This window comes from Capsicum annuum, unplaced genomic scaffold, assembly GCF_002878395.1.
Source record: "Capsicum annuum cultivar UCD-10X-F1 unplaced genomic scaffold, UCD10Xv1.1 ctg78270, whole genome shotgun sequence".
Classification (NCBI taxonomy): Eukaryota; Viridiplantae; Streptophyta; class Magnoliopsida; order Solanales; family Solanaceae; genus Capsicum; species Capsicum annuum.
Window position 1 is genome coordinate 86,039 of NW_025888747.1, and position 19,312 is coordinate 105,350.

Consider the following 19,312-nt stretch of genomic DNA (forward strand, 5'->3'; position numbering starts at 1 on the left):
GGCCAACAAGGATACCCAGTTAGTGGTCACTAATCAGATAGGGAGTTCGGGGAATGAGAATGTAGGAGATAATGAAGAGATTTGGAAATTAAGGCGGCAAAATAACAGAAATGCATCGAGCTTGGGCTAATGGGTTGCCGCCTCCTCCAGTTCCCACTGATAATCTGGAATATCTTTCTAGCTTGCCTCCCGTGTCACATGCACAATTTCCCATTTTTGTTGATATGCCACAACATGCATCAGGATCGACTCCAGGGCAACAATATCCAACCACTTCCAATGTTTATTTCCTCACTCCCCAATCCAAGACTACCACATACTCGACTCTAGCTGCTGTTCATGCTTTTACGGTGCCACCCCCACCCGAAGCTCCTACTTTTGATGTTCATCCACAAGTTGTGCCTCCCTACTCTACAAGAGAGCCTGCATTGAATATTTTTAGTGATCAGTATTATGCTCTCGAGCCTACATTTAAGTCGACTGGTCCTTGCGATTGCCCTCAACCTCCTGAATTTCCTCCTAACACTGAGAAGCCTGTTATGACAGAAGAACAAGAGGAAATAGCCAAAAAATTGAGAAGTTTGGAACTGACTATGAAAAACTTGCAAGGACTTGGGGGGTACAAAAGTGTCTTATATAAAGATTTGTGCATGTTTCCTGGTGTATATTTTCCTCTTGGTTTTAAAATGCTGAAGTTTGAGAAGTATGATGGACATGGCGATCCTGTAGCACATTTGAGATGCTATTGCATCATGGCATATTTCGGTAAGAGTCTTTCAGGTCTAGCTTCAAAATGGTTTGTTGACCAAGACATTGACAAATGGATTAGTTGGGATGACCTAGCTAATGAATTTGTGCAACAATTTCAATACAATGTGGAGTTGATCCCTTACAAAAAACCCCTAACTAGTTTAACAAAGAAGAATAATGAGAGTTTCAGGGAGTATGCAATCAGATGGCGCGAACAAACTGCTAGAGTAAAATCGCCAATGAAAGAAACAAAAATAGTGGAGGTGTTTATTCAAGCGCAGGACGAAGCATATTATCAACATTTGTTACCTGCATTAGGCAAGCCGTTCATTGAGGTCCTCAAAATGGGGGAGATGATAGAGGATGGAATTAAAATCGGTTGCATTTTGAGTTTTGCAACATTGAAAGCGACTACTCAAGCAATTCAAAAAGGTTCGGGAAGTGTTGGAGGAAAGAAGAATGAGGAAGATGCATCTGCCATTATAGTTGGACAATAGGCACGGGTAAGAGGACCATATCATCATTACCCACGAGCTTAAACCCAAGTTTATGGCCAAGTTCCACAGAATCCTTCCCAAAATCCATTATATTTCATTCCTCCATCTCCATATCAAGTGTATAATGCACAACCATGTGTTCAACCCCCATCTTACCCACATTGGTGCACTCCAACTCTGTCGAGTTATCCTCCAACTCTACATACATACCGAAGCCCTTCTAGGTATGGCTTTCAATTTAAGCCAAAGAATAAAATGAGACAGAAGTCGAGGGATAACTTTACACTGATTGGAGAGTCGTATGCAAGTTTATTCCAGAGATTGATAAGTAGGACATGATCACTCCTCTCCTTGGGTATACTCCTGACCTATATTCAAGAAGTTTTGATCCTAATATACGATGTACATATCATTCTGATGTTCAGGGTCATAATATTGAAGATTGTCGTGCTTTGAAAAGAGAAATTGAAAAGATGATTCAAGATAAATCAATCATGGTACAGAACATTGACAGTGAGGATAACTCTAGTCATGCTGATATGCTAACCAGTGGCTAAGATGTCAGGCTGAGCAATTGAGAAGTAACCTCTCTCCTTACTAGGAAGAGGTCTGGTAGTTTGTTTTGTTTTATTTTCTGCTATCCGAATTATTTCAGGGTTATAGTTCGGGATCTATCTTGTTTTGTCCTTTTGTTGTTTATGTTCAAACCTTTCTATCTTTTGTTTCAACTAAATGAAGTGTCCCATTTTTCTTTGTGTTTTAAATATGTGTTGTTTGTTTGTTTTCTTTACATAGTACATTTTATGTTGACCCTAGTGATATGACATGCTAGTGAAATTTTTAGCCAGATCTTAAAATCTAGTTTAAGCATGAACTTTGAATCAGAGGGTTAAAGTTAGAAAAAGAGAGCATATGAGAAAATAGATAGAGTGTTGAGACATTTGGTAATAGGTTAAGACAATTATTTTGAGAATCACAAGAACAACTTGGTTATCGATCGAAAGGCAGGTCCCAATTAGGTCAAATAGTGGGTGTGTGATCCCTATATCAAGTGAAATAATAAGATAATCAGCTCCACAAAAGCATAATGAATCTTTCAATGTGAGGGATGTACAACAAATGTGGAGTTGTATGTTTGACAAGTATATTAAAAGAGGTGAAACACATGTTCGGGGCAAGTTAGTGTTGTAAAACATGTCATAAGTGATATTGATCGTGTACTTTCGAATTGCATGCTATATACTAGTATTTTTAAGGATTGATATGACGAAGGCATTTTATTCTGCTATCCAAACATTATGTTATCCTTTGTTTACCCCATCTGAGCCTTAGTGTTATTTCCTTTCATACCTCTTTTTTGGAATCAAGATAGAGTCAACAAAGCTCAAAAGAAAAGTTTCGAGCAAAAATAGTGTCAGAAAAAAAAGAGAAAATATGTCCAAAAAGAAAGAAAAGAGAAGAATATCAAGAAAAATAGAGTCAGGAAAAAGAGAGATAGAGTCAATAAAAGAAACATAGAAGAAAAGAAATCAAAATCAAGCAAAAGAACAAGCTGCCAGAACTACGCATGACTTGATTCTCCTCTCTCGGGGGTGAGATACGTAGGCTGCCCTACTAAGGGCTCAGTCCAACCAAATAAACAATTTAGCATTGCCCAGTCAAAAGAAACTGGGGCATGAGTTAATCCTCATTGTTTGAGTCAATTCCAAAAGTTGTAAGTCTTACCCACTTTAAGTGTCGCTTGGGCCTCATGCCATCCTTTCTTTCCAACCCTATCCAAAAGCCAAGTTACAACCAAAGAAAGACCTTCAGATCAATCTTGAGGATGTTAAGGCAAAGCATGCAAGGGATATGATGATGTATTTGGGAACTACTTGTCTTCCTCAGCACAAGAAATCAAGAGAGAAATAAAAATAAGAGAGTCTTATTGGTGAAAACCCTTACGGGCACCATAAGGAGATGGTAAGTTGAGAGAGATAAAAATGAGAGAGTCTTATCAGTGAAAACCCTCACGGGCACCATAAGACGACTGTGAGTTGACAGAGATAAAAATAAGAGAGTCTCAATTGTGAAAAGCCCTCATAGACACCATAAGGCAATGGTCAGCTAAGGAAAAGACCCTTCAAGGCGTCACTAACCGAATAAGGTCTGAATGCAATTGGCCTAAGAGAGCAACTCAGTTTTAAGACCATTAACTCAACAACAATTGGTAGAAAGTTTGGATGGAAAGATCAGGTAGCTTAATCCAAAATGCATGGCATAATCATTAGAGTTGACTGTCATTTTTAGATAATTTTTTCATTTTTCTGTTTCAAATGGGGACACTCATTGTCTTTTCTTTCTTCTCTTTATTTTTATTTTGTTTTCTTGAGTCAATTGTCCAAATAAAATTCATTGTCATTTTTCTCTTGTCTTTGAGTCAATTCCGTGTCAAAATAAGTGAGAAAAGATTTCAAAACTGTCTACCAGCTTCCTCAATTGCACAAAGCAAGACAAAAGGGCCAGCACATGCAAAAGATATGATTGTGAGCCAAAACAAGGCATACAGAAAGTTTTGTCAGCTGACAAGTCTGGGAACTCATGGAAATACCAAGGTTCAAAGGATTTATCTTAGAAGCATGACAAAGCAGAGATAATGTATTTGTTTAAGAGTCGCGCTTAATAATCTGAGTTTGGGTCAATGATGCAGCAAGTCAGTGACACATGATAATGGTTGAAAGCAAGATTAAATGTGACTGGGGAAAGAGCGATTTCCACGAAAGCCAAAGCCGCAAACCAACCACCATGTTTTTAAACTCATAAGTTTTCTTTGTATGAAACAGGAACACATGTTGCATTCAGATCAAGGATTTCAGTGCCTAAACATCAAAAGCCGTAATTTCTCACTTCTACAAATGCAAAAGGCAATGTTGCTTCACAGGTTTGGTAATCAAAACTATAGTAAAACTCATAATTCAAGATTTCTAGGAGACACAATTCCTTGTAAGGAGACGCACTTCCTTATTTGGGTAATTCAACTAGCATTTGAGGAGATGTACTTCCTTATTTAGGCAATTCCAGAGATATGGGTTAGGAGATGCACTTTCTTATTTTGGTTAGGAGACGCAATTCCTTATTTTGGTAAGGAGATGCACTTCTTTATTTTGGTAATTCAAAAAATATTTGTAAGGAGACGCGCTTCCTTCTTTGGTTAATTCAAACAACATTTGTAACGAGACGCATTTCCTTGTTTGGGAAATTCAAGAAACATTTATAAGGAGACGCACTTCCTTGTTTTGGTAATTCCAGAAACATTTGTAAGGGGATGCACTTTCTTGTTTGGTAATTTGATCGATATTTGTACGAAGACGCACTTCCTTGTTTGGACAATTCAAGTGACATTTATAAGGAGACACACTTCCTTATTTTGGTAATTCAAGCTCTATCATAAGGAAACGCACTTTCAAAGGAGATGCACTTCCTTATTTTGGTAATTCAAGAGACATTTGTTAGGAGATGCACTTCCTTGTTTTGATAATTCAAGCGGCATTTGTAAGGAGATGCACTTCCTTGTTTTGGTAATTCAAGCGACATTTGTAAGGAGACGTATTTCCTTATTTTGGTAATTCAAGAGACATTTGTTAGGAGACACACTTCTTTGTTTAGGTAATTCAAATGATATTTATAAGGAGAAGCACTTCCTTGTTTGATTAATTCAAGCAACATTTGTAAGGAGACGCACTTCCTTGTTTGGGGCAATTCAAGCAACATTTGTAAGGAAAAGCACTTCCTTATTTGGTTAATTCAAGAAACATTTGTGAGGAGACGCACTTCCTTATTTGGTTAATTCAAGAAATATTTGTGAGGAGGCGCACTTCCTTGTTTGAGTAATTCAAGAGATATTTGTTAGGAGACGCACTTCCTTGTTTTGGTAATTTAAGCGGTGTTAGTAAGGAGAAGCACTTCCTTGTTTGGTTAATTCAAGCAACAGTTGTAAGGAATCGCATTTCCTTGTTTAGGCAATTCGAGCAACATTTGTAAGGAGAAGAACTTCCTTGTTTGTTTAATTCAACCAACATTTGTAAGGAGAAGCACTTTCTTGTTTGGTTAATTCATGAAACATTTGTAAGGAGATTCACTTCCTTGTTTGGTTAATTCAAGAAGCATTTTTGTGGAGACGCACTTCCTTGTTTGAGTAATTCAAGCAGCATTGGTTAGGAGACGCACTTCTTTGTTTTGGTAATTCAAGCGGCATTGGTAAGGAGATGCACTTCCTTGTTTTTATCATTCAAGCAACATTGGTAAGGAGATGCACTTCCTTGATTGGGTAATTTGAACTTTGCTTTTTGGGTAATGCACTTCCTAACTGAAGTCTTGATTCCCTGTAGATGTACCTCCTAGTCGAGTCAGTCCCCTTGATTTCTAGAAAATGCACTTTCTAGTTGATTTATTGCACTTAATCCTTAAGAGACGCACTTCCTTGCTAGTTTTCATTTGTCAGGTGGCACACTTTTTAACTTAAACTTGTATCTCTAGAAGATGCACTTTCTAGTTAGAATAACTCACTTTAATTCTTAAGAGACACATTTCCTAGTCTTGGTTATTCAATTTTACTCTCAAGAGATGCATTTCTTGGTCAGAGTCTTGATTCATCATTGCAACATGCAAGTAGGTATGATGTGACTTTTTCAAAAGTCTTCTGATGATAAACTGGGAAAAATATTAATTTCTGTTTTTGAAACTTTAGTTTTCTGGCAAATGGAATTTCTCTTTATAATAATCTTTGTTTGGGATAATTTTCTTTGTTAGTTTTGATGTGATTTCAGGAGTCCACCTGAAGAATGGGGTGAATAAATGAAAAGTCAAGCAACAAAGTGAAAAAATGAAAAGTCAAGCAACAAGGTGAAGAAATTGAAAACAAAGCAACAAGGTGAAAAGTTGAAAGTTAACAGATTGAAAAAAATAGCAAGTCAGGAGCCCTCCTGAAGAATAGGGTGAGGAAATTGCAAGTCAGGAGCCTGCCTGAAGAAAAGGGTGATGAAATGTCAAGTCAACAACCCACCCGAAGCACAGCGCGAATAAATGGAAAGTTAAGCAATGAGGTGAAACAATTGAAAGCCAAACAACAAGTTGAGGAAATTGCAAGTCTGGAGCCCGCCGGAAGAATAGGGTGATGAAACTCAAGTCAAAGGTCCAGAAGAAGCTGCATAGATAGGATTTTGTAATTTCATTTATGTTTTTAACTTGTAATTTTCATTTTTGGTGTAATGAAAGAGCCGCGGATCGGAACCTCGATGGAACCTCACTCGACTCTCCAACTCGGTTGCCATTCTTCCTTCTGTTTCTTCCTTTGAATAATGGTCGGGACAAAATTCTGTCTTATTGTCTACTTCTTTGTCTGAAAACACTATGTGTTTACTTTCAAAGGGGGCATGATGTAGGCACCTAATTTCGTCCCTCCCCAATATCATTTTTACCCATTTTTACCTTATCCTACCGTGCACCCTCATCTATGTTATTATGTCCCCACAAAATACAAAAATAACAATCCCTAACTAATATTATTCTATCCTAACAACTCCTCCAATTAAAAAATGCCACCCCACCCTCTACCTACTTACCATACCCCTACCCCACGTTTTATTTCAACAAAAAGGGAATTTAACAAAAGGGAGGGGGACCACGTGGTAACAATACACCATCACTCATCCATAACCAACAAACATAGTGGGCCCATGAGAGAACTTTCCAAGAAATTTCCCAACAACTTTCATTCATTTACACACTATATACACAACAAAATAGAAAAGAAAAGGGAGAGCATCTTCTTGGGGACCGACGACATTTCACACACATAGAGCATCACATATTCATCCACCACATGAAGAAAATGGTTTCTTCTCCATAGGCAAAGAAGACGCAACAAAAATCCTCCATTTTTATATATTATTGAACACAGAGCACACACAGAAGAATTCACACGATATACGCATAACACACTATTTTTTTTTGGATTGACACTCCCCTCACCACAGCAATACACGCAGATCGAGCGAGAGAAGGAGAAATCAAGAGAGAAAAAGGAAAAAATGTACGAAGAAGATAAAATCACGCACACCTAACAAGTTTCATGATTCACTCATAGATATATACACGCACACACCAGTCAGAGGGAGAATCGAAAAAAAAAGGGTACTGCTTCGGTGAATTTCGCCTGAGAGCGACCGAAATCTGGTCCGTCTTCGTTGCTTCTCGCCATTTTCTGAGCTCTCCAGAGCTCCGGCGGTGCGCAACAGCGACTCCCAACCCCTTTTCTCAGTTTCCCATTGAACTCTAGACGGAAATGGTGATCCAGTGACCAGAGTGGCATAATCCGAGCTGTTTCAGTCTATTCCGACCAAATTCCATTTGACAACGATCAATAAAATAAAATGGGTCAGTTGGTTCATTTGGGTTAATTCAGATTTGGGTTGGTTTGTCCGAGTTGCGTGTTCAACGTGGAGGTTCCAGTTGGGTCGAGGTTCCGTTGCTTCGTGATTTTGATCCATCAGTGCTTGTTTGGAACAAAACCAACAATTGAGGTCCAATTCTATATCTCTTTATCTCTCTTATTTTGAATGGTGTGATTTTTGGTTGAGATTATTTTATTTGTTGTTATTTAATTGTTAATCTTGGTGTGAAGCACGTTAATCACATAGTGAATTTGGGGTTAAGTTGGATTTTGGGGAAAAGATTGAAAATTGTTAAAAGTGAATATCGATTTATGTTGGTTCAGTAACGATGGCTTGATTCGGAATAAACGTCGACTTTGTTAAGTTCAATAGTATCATGTTTTAGGATGTGAATTGTTAGGCAAATGGTAGGGGGTAGGCAAATTTAGGAGTAACAATTTGTTGAGTGTTTTGAATATGTGTGTGAATGGTTCGTTCTATTTTATCGCACAAAAATTTTTCTAAAAAAAATTAAAAAATTTAAAAATGTACTTATTTAGTCAGAGAATGCCCCGAAGCCATTTGTATTTGCTCACCGGGGAATGCCCCGGCGTATTATGTTGGTGGAAGATGATAGTAATAAAGACCCGAGGTATCGCGTAAAGCACGGGAGCATAGTTAGGATTAGTGTAGGTTAGATAGGATTTATTTTCTCACTTTTATTTATTTTGGACTGTATAATTGGACTGAACATTTTACTTTGGATTTATTTTATTTTGTGTGTTTTTTTGATTGTTTTACGTGTTTTTGTGTGGTTTGTACATTCATAATGTCAAATTAGCTTATACGCTCCACCAAGCGACCGTGGTCAAACCACGGGACCCAGGGGTGCCTAACACCTTCCCCTCGGTCAACAGAATTCCTTAGTCGAAATCTCTGTTCGCGGATCAGTTTATAGAGTCAAAATTATTTTGAAAAGGGTTTTCCAAAGGTGACTTGGCACACCGGATTATTCCAAGTGGCGACTCTGAGTTTTGAACAAAATGAATCCATTTCGAAACAAATTTTCATCTTTTGTCACTTTAATAATAAAAATCCTTTCGAAACCTAAATTAAATTTTTGCGGAGAAAAAAGGGGTGTGACAAATAGGCCTCACACGGCTTCACTAGACTTTGATTTTATAGTTTGAACAAGAAAACGAGATGAATGACAAGGCAAATATGCTAGTAATCGAAAGAGCCCCACACGGCTTCACTGGACTTTTTAGTTTTATCAACACTATGATAAAATATTTTCAAGAGATAGAAACTTGACACACAATATTCCATAATCTGAGAATACACGTCTTACTTTGTATAGATAAGAATCTGAGTCCAATATTTCCCCCCATAGATTATCATACAATCCACACACGCTACTAGCTACTAATGGGTCATGACACCGACACTTTAACTTATACTACTATTTGGGTGGAAATACATTTCCAACACTTCTACTACACATCTTTTCCCTTAAGCATGACATCTGCAACATAAATGTCTGAAAAGAACCGAATATACTCAATACAGAAGGCTGAAAAGCACGATTTCGTTAAGATCAAGGTTCACACTAGAACCAATACACTCTGAAGAAGTAACGGACTCTTCTCAAGTCCTTGCACAATTTTAAGATCTTATATGACGCGATCCGAAGTGACAATACTATTTAGACTCTAAACTTTTGCACTTGAATCACCCCAGTAATGTGACGAGTTTGAGAACATCAGAGTAAGGAAAGAATTTGGGATGATTTTTCTTTCGTATGGACGTCACCATAGAACGAATTAGAGTATAGGGGAGGAACATTGTGACTCTATTGCACGAACTAGAACATGAAGAAAGAAAGACATTCCTAAACGCCTAGTTGTCTCATGTTTATAAGTGTGGCACGCTACACACCCCAAAAAAAGACTCTACCCGACGCAACATCGCAGACTCCCTGGGAACCTGAACCGTGCTCTGATACCAAGTTTGTCACGATCCGAACCGGGGCCTTAGCCGTGACGAGTATCCCGAACCATGGAGGCCCGGAACACCCAGTACGATTTTGGGCTAAGAGTTGCTTGAACTCATGCCTTCTTCGGGGAACCACCTAACACTCTTTAAGCCCCTTTTTAAAACTCTATGAAAATATGCATTCTCTGAAAACACATTCCGAAGACATACTCTGAAAACATATTCTGAAAACATACTCTGAAAAACATACTCTGTTATGCCATAATTACATATGGTATCGTCATACCATTGACTTGCAAGTCTAATCTCTAAGCCATTATTAAACTGTCATGAATCTCTGTATAAACACATGCAATTCTTTCTTACAAGCACAAGAACATATTGATATTAGAACACCCTCTCAATACTTTCAAAACATGATCAAGTGTCGGTTGTTATAGAAACATCTTTCAACTCACTAAAGTCATGATCTTTAAAATCAACTCAAGAGAGGATAATTCATGATTTGTGCTCTCAAACATTAAAAATCTCAAATTCATACATATACATATACATGTAATTCAACTTAGGGGGAAAGATCACAATAGCAAAGCAATAATAACATTTAAACCTTGAAAACACAAAATTTGTAGTATAGTTTTCAAAACCCCCATAAAATACGTGCATAAAGACTTAAATCCTGCTTTTAACAAATTTCAAGCCCATGTAGTTTTTTTTTAGGACGAACCCCACGTACCTCTATTTCAAAAAATAACAGATGATTCTTGAAGCTTGCGGATTGGGGATTTCGAATCTCTAATCAGTTTTGAAAACCCACGGTTGAATCTTGAGTTATTAGGATTTTTATTTTGAAACCCTAGAGAGTGTTCTTGAGGAGATTTGATGAATATGGGTGAAACTTGGCTCCTTAGGGATTAAATCCCGTGTTCAAGGTGATTAGGGAATGGAAAATTATCAAAATACCCTTAATGAGACGGAACTTAAAAGATGAAAAATTTCCAGGCGTGCAACAGACCATGCGTCGCATGCTATTTCCCACCGCAGTGGAGCATGCGACGCATGCCATATCGCATGCTGGCACCATGCGATGGAGCATGCGACGCATGCTTATTGCATGCTGCTACTATTTTGAAATTCAAACACGCCTTAAACGATGTCCAAAAATTTCGAAACTCATCCGAGAGGTACTACAACCTTGCCCCATCATAGCGCAACAAGAATTTCTAAAATCGGAGGCCGGGAAGACTAAAAAGTTGTATTCCGAAGATTAAGAATTAAAAATAAAACTAAGTCTTTATTCCACACTTAGAAAAAATATTCTAGTTTTTAGCGAAAAAATATTCTAGTTTTTAGCCCAGAAAAAATATTCTAGTTTTTAGCCCCTCAAACATAACATTAAAAATGAAATCGACTCGAGAATTTTACGGGCATTACGGTAGGAGTGATTTCCACACGTATATTAATAAAGAATGATTCAGTTCGGGTCTATATACGTAGGAACGACGGTCTAAACTCTAGGCCGAAAGTACGGGGTGTTACACCCATATTGACGGCTCTATTCAACATCTACTATATATAGATAAAAGAATAATTTTAACCTATAATTTTCTGCCGAAGAGATTCGGATGAATCCCCACACCATAAGTTGGCCATGGAAAATAAAATTTGTCCATACTCAATATTTATATTACTACAATAATAATGCCACATGTCTGGTTCAATATAAATACCGAATACAAATAAATATTTACTGATTCGACAACACCAAATTGGAGAGGGGATAGCTCGCAAAGGATGGGCTTTGGCTAAGGTGATACCAAACTTCTCCATGTCTAAATCTTTTTCCAATTGTAGGAATTTAAGAGCGAGCCCAATATTACTGGAACCATTTTCAAATCCGGTGGAACGCAAGGGCATATTCTTCGACCAGCACCAAATGAAATCAACTCAAAATCCTGTCCTTTAATGTCCAAGTTCGAACTCCAAAACCTCTCAGGTTTGAACATTAAAGGGTCCTCCCAAAAATTAACATCTCGACCAATTGCCCACAGATGTATAAGAACCTGTGAGGTAACAAACAAGTGAGCTAAATTATATTTGGAAGGATCAAACGAGATAATCAATAAATAGACAGGTCAATAACCTCATCTGCGCACCCCCCCCCCCCCCCCCCCCCCCCCCCCCCCCAACCTCGCACACACACTCAGACACTCCAAACAACTAAACAATGAGTCACATATAGCTTAACTTGTTCAAGTGTAATTAAGCTTTAGTGTTGACTGAGAAAATCATGTTTTCATCAATTAACCTGTGAGCCTTTCGGGATGATGTAACTACACAATTCAACATCTTGCTCTACTTTGCGTGGGACTAATAGTGGAACTGGTGGATGCATTCTTAAGGTCTCTTTGATGATGCATTGCAAGTAAGGGAGTCGAGAAACATCAGCTTCTTCAACTGATATACCTTCTCCAATAATTTCCGCAAGTTCAATTTGAACTTTCTTCATAATCTCAGGTTGTTTAAGTATTTCAGCCATTGCCCATTCTACTGTGCTTGTAGTTGTATCCGTAGCCGCACCAAATAAGTCCTATATAATTTGCAAGTCAAAGTATATAACCATAAACTACAGTAATAAAAAACCATAAATTACAGTAATTGAAAGAAACTATAATATATCGCTCCACAATTCACCTCAAACAAATAATCTAACATACTTATAAACTATAAGAAACTTAAATTTAGAATCTAACGAGAAGAGAACACAAACCAGGAATACAAACTTGATGTGATTATGATCGATCTCTTCTGGATTTTCTTCACTTATATTTAGAAACATTTCAAGAACATCACTCTTTTCAGTGAATCCCCTTCTTCTTTCCTCCAACCCTCATTGATCAAACCATCAAAAAGTCCAAAAAATTTACCAATATGAGTGGTGTGCGACGCCTTATTCCCTGAAGATCAATCTTTTCAAGTATGGGGTAAAAATCCACTAGGTTAGGCTTCCCTAACTCATTCATGATACCCCAAATAACGTCCTTCAACTCTTCCTTTGAATCCGAAAAGGATCAGCCAATTCTTTGGAAAAAGGGTGTTTGACAACAAGTTGAGATTTGTCTTGAAAGCAACTTGACCTACATCCAAAGCTTCAACTTCTTGGCTACATTTCGCGCAATAAGCAATCAACTCTTTCACCTTCTGAGACCTTAGATGTTGATTTACATCAAGCTTATTTGAAGAGATGAGGTTGGTGTTCAAGATTCTCCGAAGTGTTCGCCATTGAGGACAAACAGGAAGCAATGGAATAGAAAATTTGCAGTAGTTGTGTGCTTGAACGGCATCAGGGACAAATCTAGATGTAGAAAAGTCTTGATCTTGATACTTAAGAACTTTTTTTGCCATGGATGATGAAGAAATGACCACTGTTGTTACTGGACCTAATTTTAAACTCATGATTGGACCATAAATCTTTGCAAGATTGGCCATTGATACAAGTGAATATTTCCAATAATTGGCCATGGTGATGGACTTGGTGGAAGCTTTTTGGTGCCTCTACTGCATATTTTTGCTATAATACAAAGAAAACTCAAGGTAAAAATTGATCCAAACACAAGTGTGTAATAATCCATTCTGCCTCTCTCACACACCCTTCCTTCAACTTATGACAGATCATCAGTACTAATAAAGGGGTGTGTGTGTGTGATATTTTTTTAATCAATATGTCACCAGCCACATTGCTAACAAATGGACAAGAGAAAACTATGTATTTTTGTTTGTGTAATTTATTGATAATTAGGTATTGCCTCATCACCACCATTATGGTGGGTCTTTTTTCTAAACAAAAAAAAAAAAAAAAAAAAAAAAGTGAACCACTAATGTGATTTATTTATTTGAGTTATTGAAGCATGCTCAATGTGCCATGTGTAAATTGTCCCCACGTAAGTATATGCTAGTGAAAGAATATTTTATCTATTAATAAAAGATTTACCATTAGATGCTACTTACTAATAACACGTAACTAATTCATGAGAAGAGGCATCAAATTTATCATCAAAAGAAAGAACCATATTAATTGAAAGAACAATAATTAGTTGAAAGAATTTTTTTATTTTTTTTGGTTTCTTATTTAGAGGGAGGATACAATGGATGTTTTGTGTTCATAGGAGAAAACAATCTAAATTAGATTATTTAATCCTTAATTTTTATGATCTTTCAACTTTTTTACTTTGAGACTTCTCACTTAGCTTTTATATATATATGTGTGTGATGATATAAGTGTTTTATTGTATGATTGAGAGCGATATATAAATACAATTGAAAGTATAAAAATCAGATTTGCAAATCTTGACAAGAAAAAAATTGCAAAGTCATCACAATCTATTGTGTCATTATGTAGTACTAATGATAGAAGAATAAACAGATGTCATTTTGATGTTTTAAGTTGTATCATTGAGTCATGCATATGCCCTTTTCTTTTGGGATTAATTTATAAGTGCCATGTGTATCACATATGTTTAAAATATTTCAGATTGTATAATGACAACTTTATTATGTATAGTGGTTAACTTCTTGAACATCAACATTCAAATGGACAGTTCGGTGTATAGAGTATTCAATATTACAATCAAGAATATATTGTAGTCTACTTAAGAATACACTGTAGTCTACAACTCGCGTAATATAAATGTATGTCATATAATTTGTGTAAAATAAAATTTGTTCGCACTCAATGTTTATATGAAATCAGTAATAACATATACAAAATTCAAAATATGCATGTATTGCAATCACACATTTATCAACTTATTCTTTAATTGCTTACACCAGAATGCATGCTTGGTCCAATAAAAATACTAAACAGATAAATATTTATTAACTACACAATGTCAAAGCGGAGATGGAATAGCTCGCAAAGGATGAGCTTTGGCTAAGGTGAGACCAAACTTCTCCTCCATGTCCAAATCTTTCGGTGCAAAGCCTGCCTCAAGCGTCCAATTGAACGAATTTAAGAGTGAGCCCAGCATTACTGGAACCATTCTCAATGCTAGTGGATAACCAGGACATATTCTTCGACCAGCGCCAAATGGGATCAATTCAAAATCTTGTCCTCGCATGTCAAAACTTGAATTCCAAAATCTTTCAGGTTTAAATACTAAAGGATTTTTCCAAAGAGTAGAATCTCGACCAATTGCCCATACATTGACTAATACCTATGAATAAGGGCGTCAAATAAGCGAGTTAAATCGTATTTCGATAGATCAAAAGGGCTAATCAATAAATACACGAGTCATTATCGCCTAACCCATCCAATAACTCTAACCAAGTTTTTGGTCTTTTTTTTTTTTTTTTTTTATATTTTCTTATTTTTTTTTCAATTACCAATATAGATTTATCGTTTTATCATGAAAACAACTAACACACCAAACAAAATATCTATACATATTTAGCTCAAATTAGTCCAACTTTTAGATGGACCGACTTAAAGTTGTTCACAAATTGAGCCACCATGTGAATATGCTTAGCTCAACCATTCAAACTTAAATATATATTTTCATCAATTAAATTTAGTTACCATCCATACCTGTGAGCCACTAGGGATGATATAATCACACAATTTAATATCTTGATCCATTCTGCGCGGGATTAATAGGGGAGCTGGAGGATGCATTCTTAAGGTTTCTTTGATGATGCATTGCAAGTAAGAGAGTCGAGAAACATCAACTTCTTCGATTAATTTTTCTTTTCCAATAATTTCTTCAAGTTCAGCTTGAGCTTTCTTCATAATCTCTGGTTGTTTAAGTATCTCTGCCATTGCCCATTCCACTGTACTTGTAGTTGTATCCGTAGCAGCACCAAATAAATCCTGTATAAACACTCAAAGTATATATAACCATAAATTACAGTAATAAGAACCCATAAATTGCAGTAATTAAAAGAAACTACATTAATATATCGCTGCACAATTCACCATAACATGTAATCTAACGTATACTTCCTCGGTCTATCTTTACATGTCAACTTTTTTATTTTGCAATGTCGAACATACTTATCGAATTTATAAAATCAATGAATAATTTATCTGTTTTTATCTATTTTATCTTTGATATTAAATACAATATATCGTTCATTGTATTTTTCAATGCAAAAAAATTATTATTTTCATAGGATGATATAGTAAAATCACCCCTCTATTTATTGTTTATTAACATATGTGTCAAATCAAAAGTGAATAAGTATTTATGGACGGAAGGAGCACAATAAATTAATCAAATCATCTTTAACTAAATACATCGTGTCGAAAATCAATAAATAAACTACTTTCTTCATTTATTTTTATTTCTAACTAGTGTTTCACATAATCAAGAATATATTAGTGATGTTCTTTTAATTTAACCTTAATATAACAAAGAAACTATTGAGATCTACATCTTTTTCGAGGCATATATAGAAATACATATTATACTACTTTATAGGATGAGTAAAATTATTTGTTCAGTTGAGTGATTTTCTAAGTGAAATAAGAATAGTAAAATGGTTTTTCTATTACAAACATAAAAACATGACTTTGCTAGATAATTTCATATAATTGAGTGATTATATGTGTAATAAATTCATTTTTATTAATGAGAGGATGACACAAACCAGAAATATGGATTTGATGTGATTATGATCAATCTCTTGAGAATTTTCTTCACAAATATTGAGAAGCGTTTCTAGAACATCACTCTTTTTGTTGGATCCCCTTCTCTTTTCCTCCAAGCGTTCGTTGATCAAATCATCAAAAAGTTTAAATAATTTACCAACATAAATGATTGTTCTATGCCTTACTCTTTGAAGATCAATCTTTTTGAGTATAGGGAAATAATCCACTAGGTTAGGTTTTCCTACCTCAACCATGATTTTCCAAATAACCTCCTTCAACTCTACCTTTGAATTCGAAAAAGGGTCAGCCAAGTTCTTGGAGAAAAGGGTGTTGGACAACAAGTTAAGACTGGTCTTGAAAGCAACTTGACTTACATCCAAAGCTTTACCTTCTTGACTACATTTGTCACAATAAGCAATCAATTCTTTCACCTTTTGAGACCTCAGATGTTGATTTGCATCAAGCCTATTTGAGGAGAAGAGGTTGGTGTTCAAGATTCTCCGAAGAGTTCGCCATTGAGGACAAACAGGAAGCCATGCAACAGAGAATTGGTAATGGTTGTGTGCGTGAGTGGCATCAGGGACAAATCTAGACGTAGAAAAAGCTTGATCTTGATTCTTAAGTACTTTTTTTGCAATGGTCGATGAAGAAATGACCACTGTTGTTATTTGGCCCAGTTTTAAACTCATAATTGGTCCATAGCTTTTAGCAAGATTGGCTAGTGATACATGGGGTTTTTCACCTAAAAAGTGAAGATTTCCAATAATTGGCCATGGTGATGGACCTGGTGGAAGTTTTTTGCTTCCTCTACCACATATTTTGGCTATGACATAAAGATAACTCAAGACAAAAGTGAATCCCAACACAAGTGTATAGTAATCCATTATGTCTCTCTCTCAAACACACAAACGATTTTTGCCGAAAGATGGGAGCATTCGATGGAATTATTGATAAATATATCTGGATAGATGTGAACTTTTGCTTGAACTTTGAAAAATGATCTAGTTTCCTATTTTATCAATAATAATAATAATAATAATAATAATAATAATAATAATAATAATAATAGGGAGGAATCACCAACATGGGTTGTGATGTAGTGGTGAGACTATTTAATTATTAATCAGAAATTTGGGGTTCGAGTTTTAAATATGAAGAAAATTCTGTTGAGAACACCACCCTTAGAACAACCCTGCAATGAGTGGTTCAGATTAGTTAGGACTCCAACGTAGATATCAAATATGGGATGGAAAATAAAAAATCGAAAAAAAAAAGTGGAGGAATTCAATATTGGGTTGTGAACATGTGGCATACATTTTGAAATTAAAAATACTGAAAATGGACAAGTCAATCACTACCGACCTTTCAAACAATATTGAATATGTATTTTCTCGGTCCCACAAAGATTGTCTCAATTATTATTTGAACAACTAAAAAAATACTTTTTAATTAGTTTTTTTCAAATACTATCTAAATATTTGCATTGTTAATTATAAATTATGATAATTTTTTTTTTTATGTAGTTTCAAAATATATATGTTTTACTTTAAAATATTTAAAAAAATTGTATATCTGAATACACATCGAATATTAGTTAGTTTGATTCTCTTATTTTTAATCAAGACAATATTTTTGAAATGGAGGGATCAAAGTATCTTTTTAATTTAAAATCATGTCAAGATAAAATTGATTATTTTCTCTTTGTTATTTTATTTTTGGTTTGTCATTCGGTGTCTAGTGTTCACATTGGAGTCTCGATTAATTTGAATCGTGCATTACAGGATCCATTAAGGTGGCAGCGCTCCCAACAGAATTTTTTCTCATACCCAAGATCAAACCCTCAACTTCTGATTAAGAGTGGAGCAGCCTCATACGCAACACAAAACTCATGTTGGTTACTCTCTCTTTGTTTGTTCAATGACCAAGACATCCTTGTTATTTGTATATTTTATTACATTGTTATCCTTTGAACTCCAATGCTCCTGGAAACATAAAATAAAAATAATAAACTCAATCGAATAGCATCCAAATCTTTTAAGAATCAAGCAATTGATTTGAACGGATAAACATCTAATACACTATATAATTTCAGTATATCATTGACATTACAATTTATAATTTATATATTATCTCTATTATGGTGTAGTTTTGCTTGATATAGGAATTTCACATTGTTAAAGGGGATTTTATATAATTAAGATTTCTCTTGCATCCTGAATTAAATATATATAAGATTTCACGTCGACGAATCTTTGTGTACGTTATATATATATGTATCTTTATTGTTGTAACATCCCGCATTTTTCGAGCTAGAAATCGAAGCGTCGTTTCTATGCGTATTGACTCGAACTAGACGATTTCTTTGTTAATATATGTGTGGTGATAAATCCTACAGGGTGGGAATACCTTTGGATACGAATTGAGGTCACAAAAATATCCCCTAACTCTAAGACGAGTTGAAGACATTTCTACCGATTAAGTTTTTGTGGATGTTAAAACTTGAGTCAACTTCCATCGACCATAACTTCTTGTATATAACAAATTAGAGGGCCTACTATATATCAAATGAAAGTTCTTCGAGGTAGCTTTCCAACGATACCAATTTCGCCTAAATCCGACAACCGACGTAAAAGTTACAGCCATTTTCGTGAGAGACAGTAGCTCAAGGCGATAAGCTTGCGGTGCCCTGGCTATTCCGGCCAGGGGCATTTGGGTCAATTCCACCCCTATTAATTCAGCCTAAACACTGAATTTTAAACCCAAAACAACACTTTAGACCCCCCAAATTCATATTCAGTCCAAAATTCCTCTCAAGAACACCCCTTAGGGTTTCAACCCAAAGATCAATATATCTTAAGATTTCATCGTGGGTTTTCAATAATTCTTCGATATTTGGAATCCCCATTGCGAGGGTTACAAGAAGCACCCATCAATTGTTCGAATAACATCCTAAGGAACAAGTTCATTCAAGAGTCATAATTTAAAGTACGCGGGGTTTTCCTAAAATCTCATAG

At 35.8% G+C, this 19,312-nt stretch overlaps 1 protein-coding gene and 1 pseudogene across 1 annotated transcript; both read right to left on the reverse strand.

The window, feature by feature from the left end:
- Positions 1-11,186: 11,186 nt before the first annotated feature.
- LOC107865689 lies at positions 11,187-14,278 on the reverse strand (annotated as a pseudogene).
- A 136-nt stretch (positions 14,279-14,414) lies between these two features.
- Positions 14,415-17,647, reverse strand: LOC107864473 (geraniol 8-hydroxylase). The gene is made up of 3 exons (XM_016710837.2): positions 16,298-17,647; positions 15,237-15,518; positions 14,415-14,865 (listed from the first exon to the last, which is right to left on the reverse strand). Exons 1-3 carry the CDS (start codon positions 17,180-17,182, stop codon positions 14,542-14,544), a joined length of 1,491 nt encoding a protein of 496 aa, XP_016566323.2. The 5' UTR covers positions 17,183-17,647; the 3' UTR covers positions 14,415-14,541.
- Between the last annotated feature and the right edge of the window lie 1,665 nt (positions 17,648-19,312).

Coding starts and splice junctions, on each gene's coding strand:
- LOC107864473 (XM_016710837.2), bottom strand. CDS start 17,182: ATGGATTACTATACACTTGTGTTGGGATTCACTTTTGTCTTGAGTTAT. Junction 15,519..16,297: donor ACATCAAATCCATATTTCTG/GTTTGTGTCATC, acceptor GTGTTTATACAG/GATTTATTTGGTGCTGCTAC. Junction 14,866..15,236: donor TCATCCCTAGTGGCTCACAG/GTATGGATGGTA, acceptor CCTTATTCATAG/GTATTAGTCAATGTATGGGC.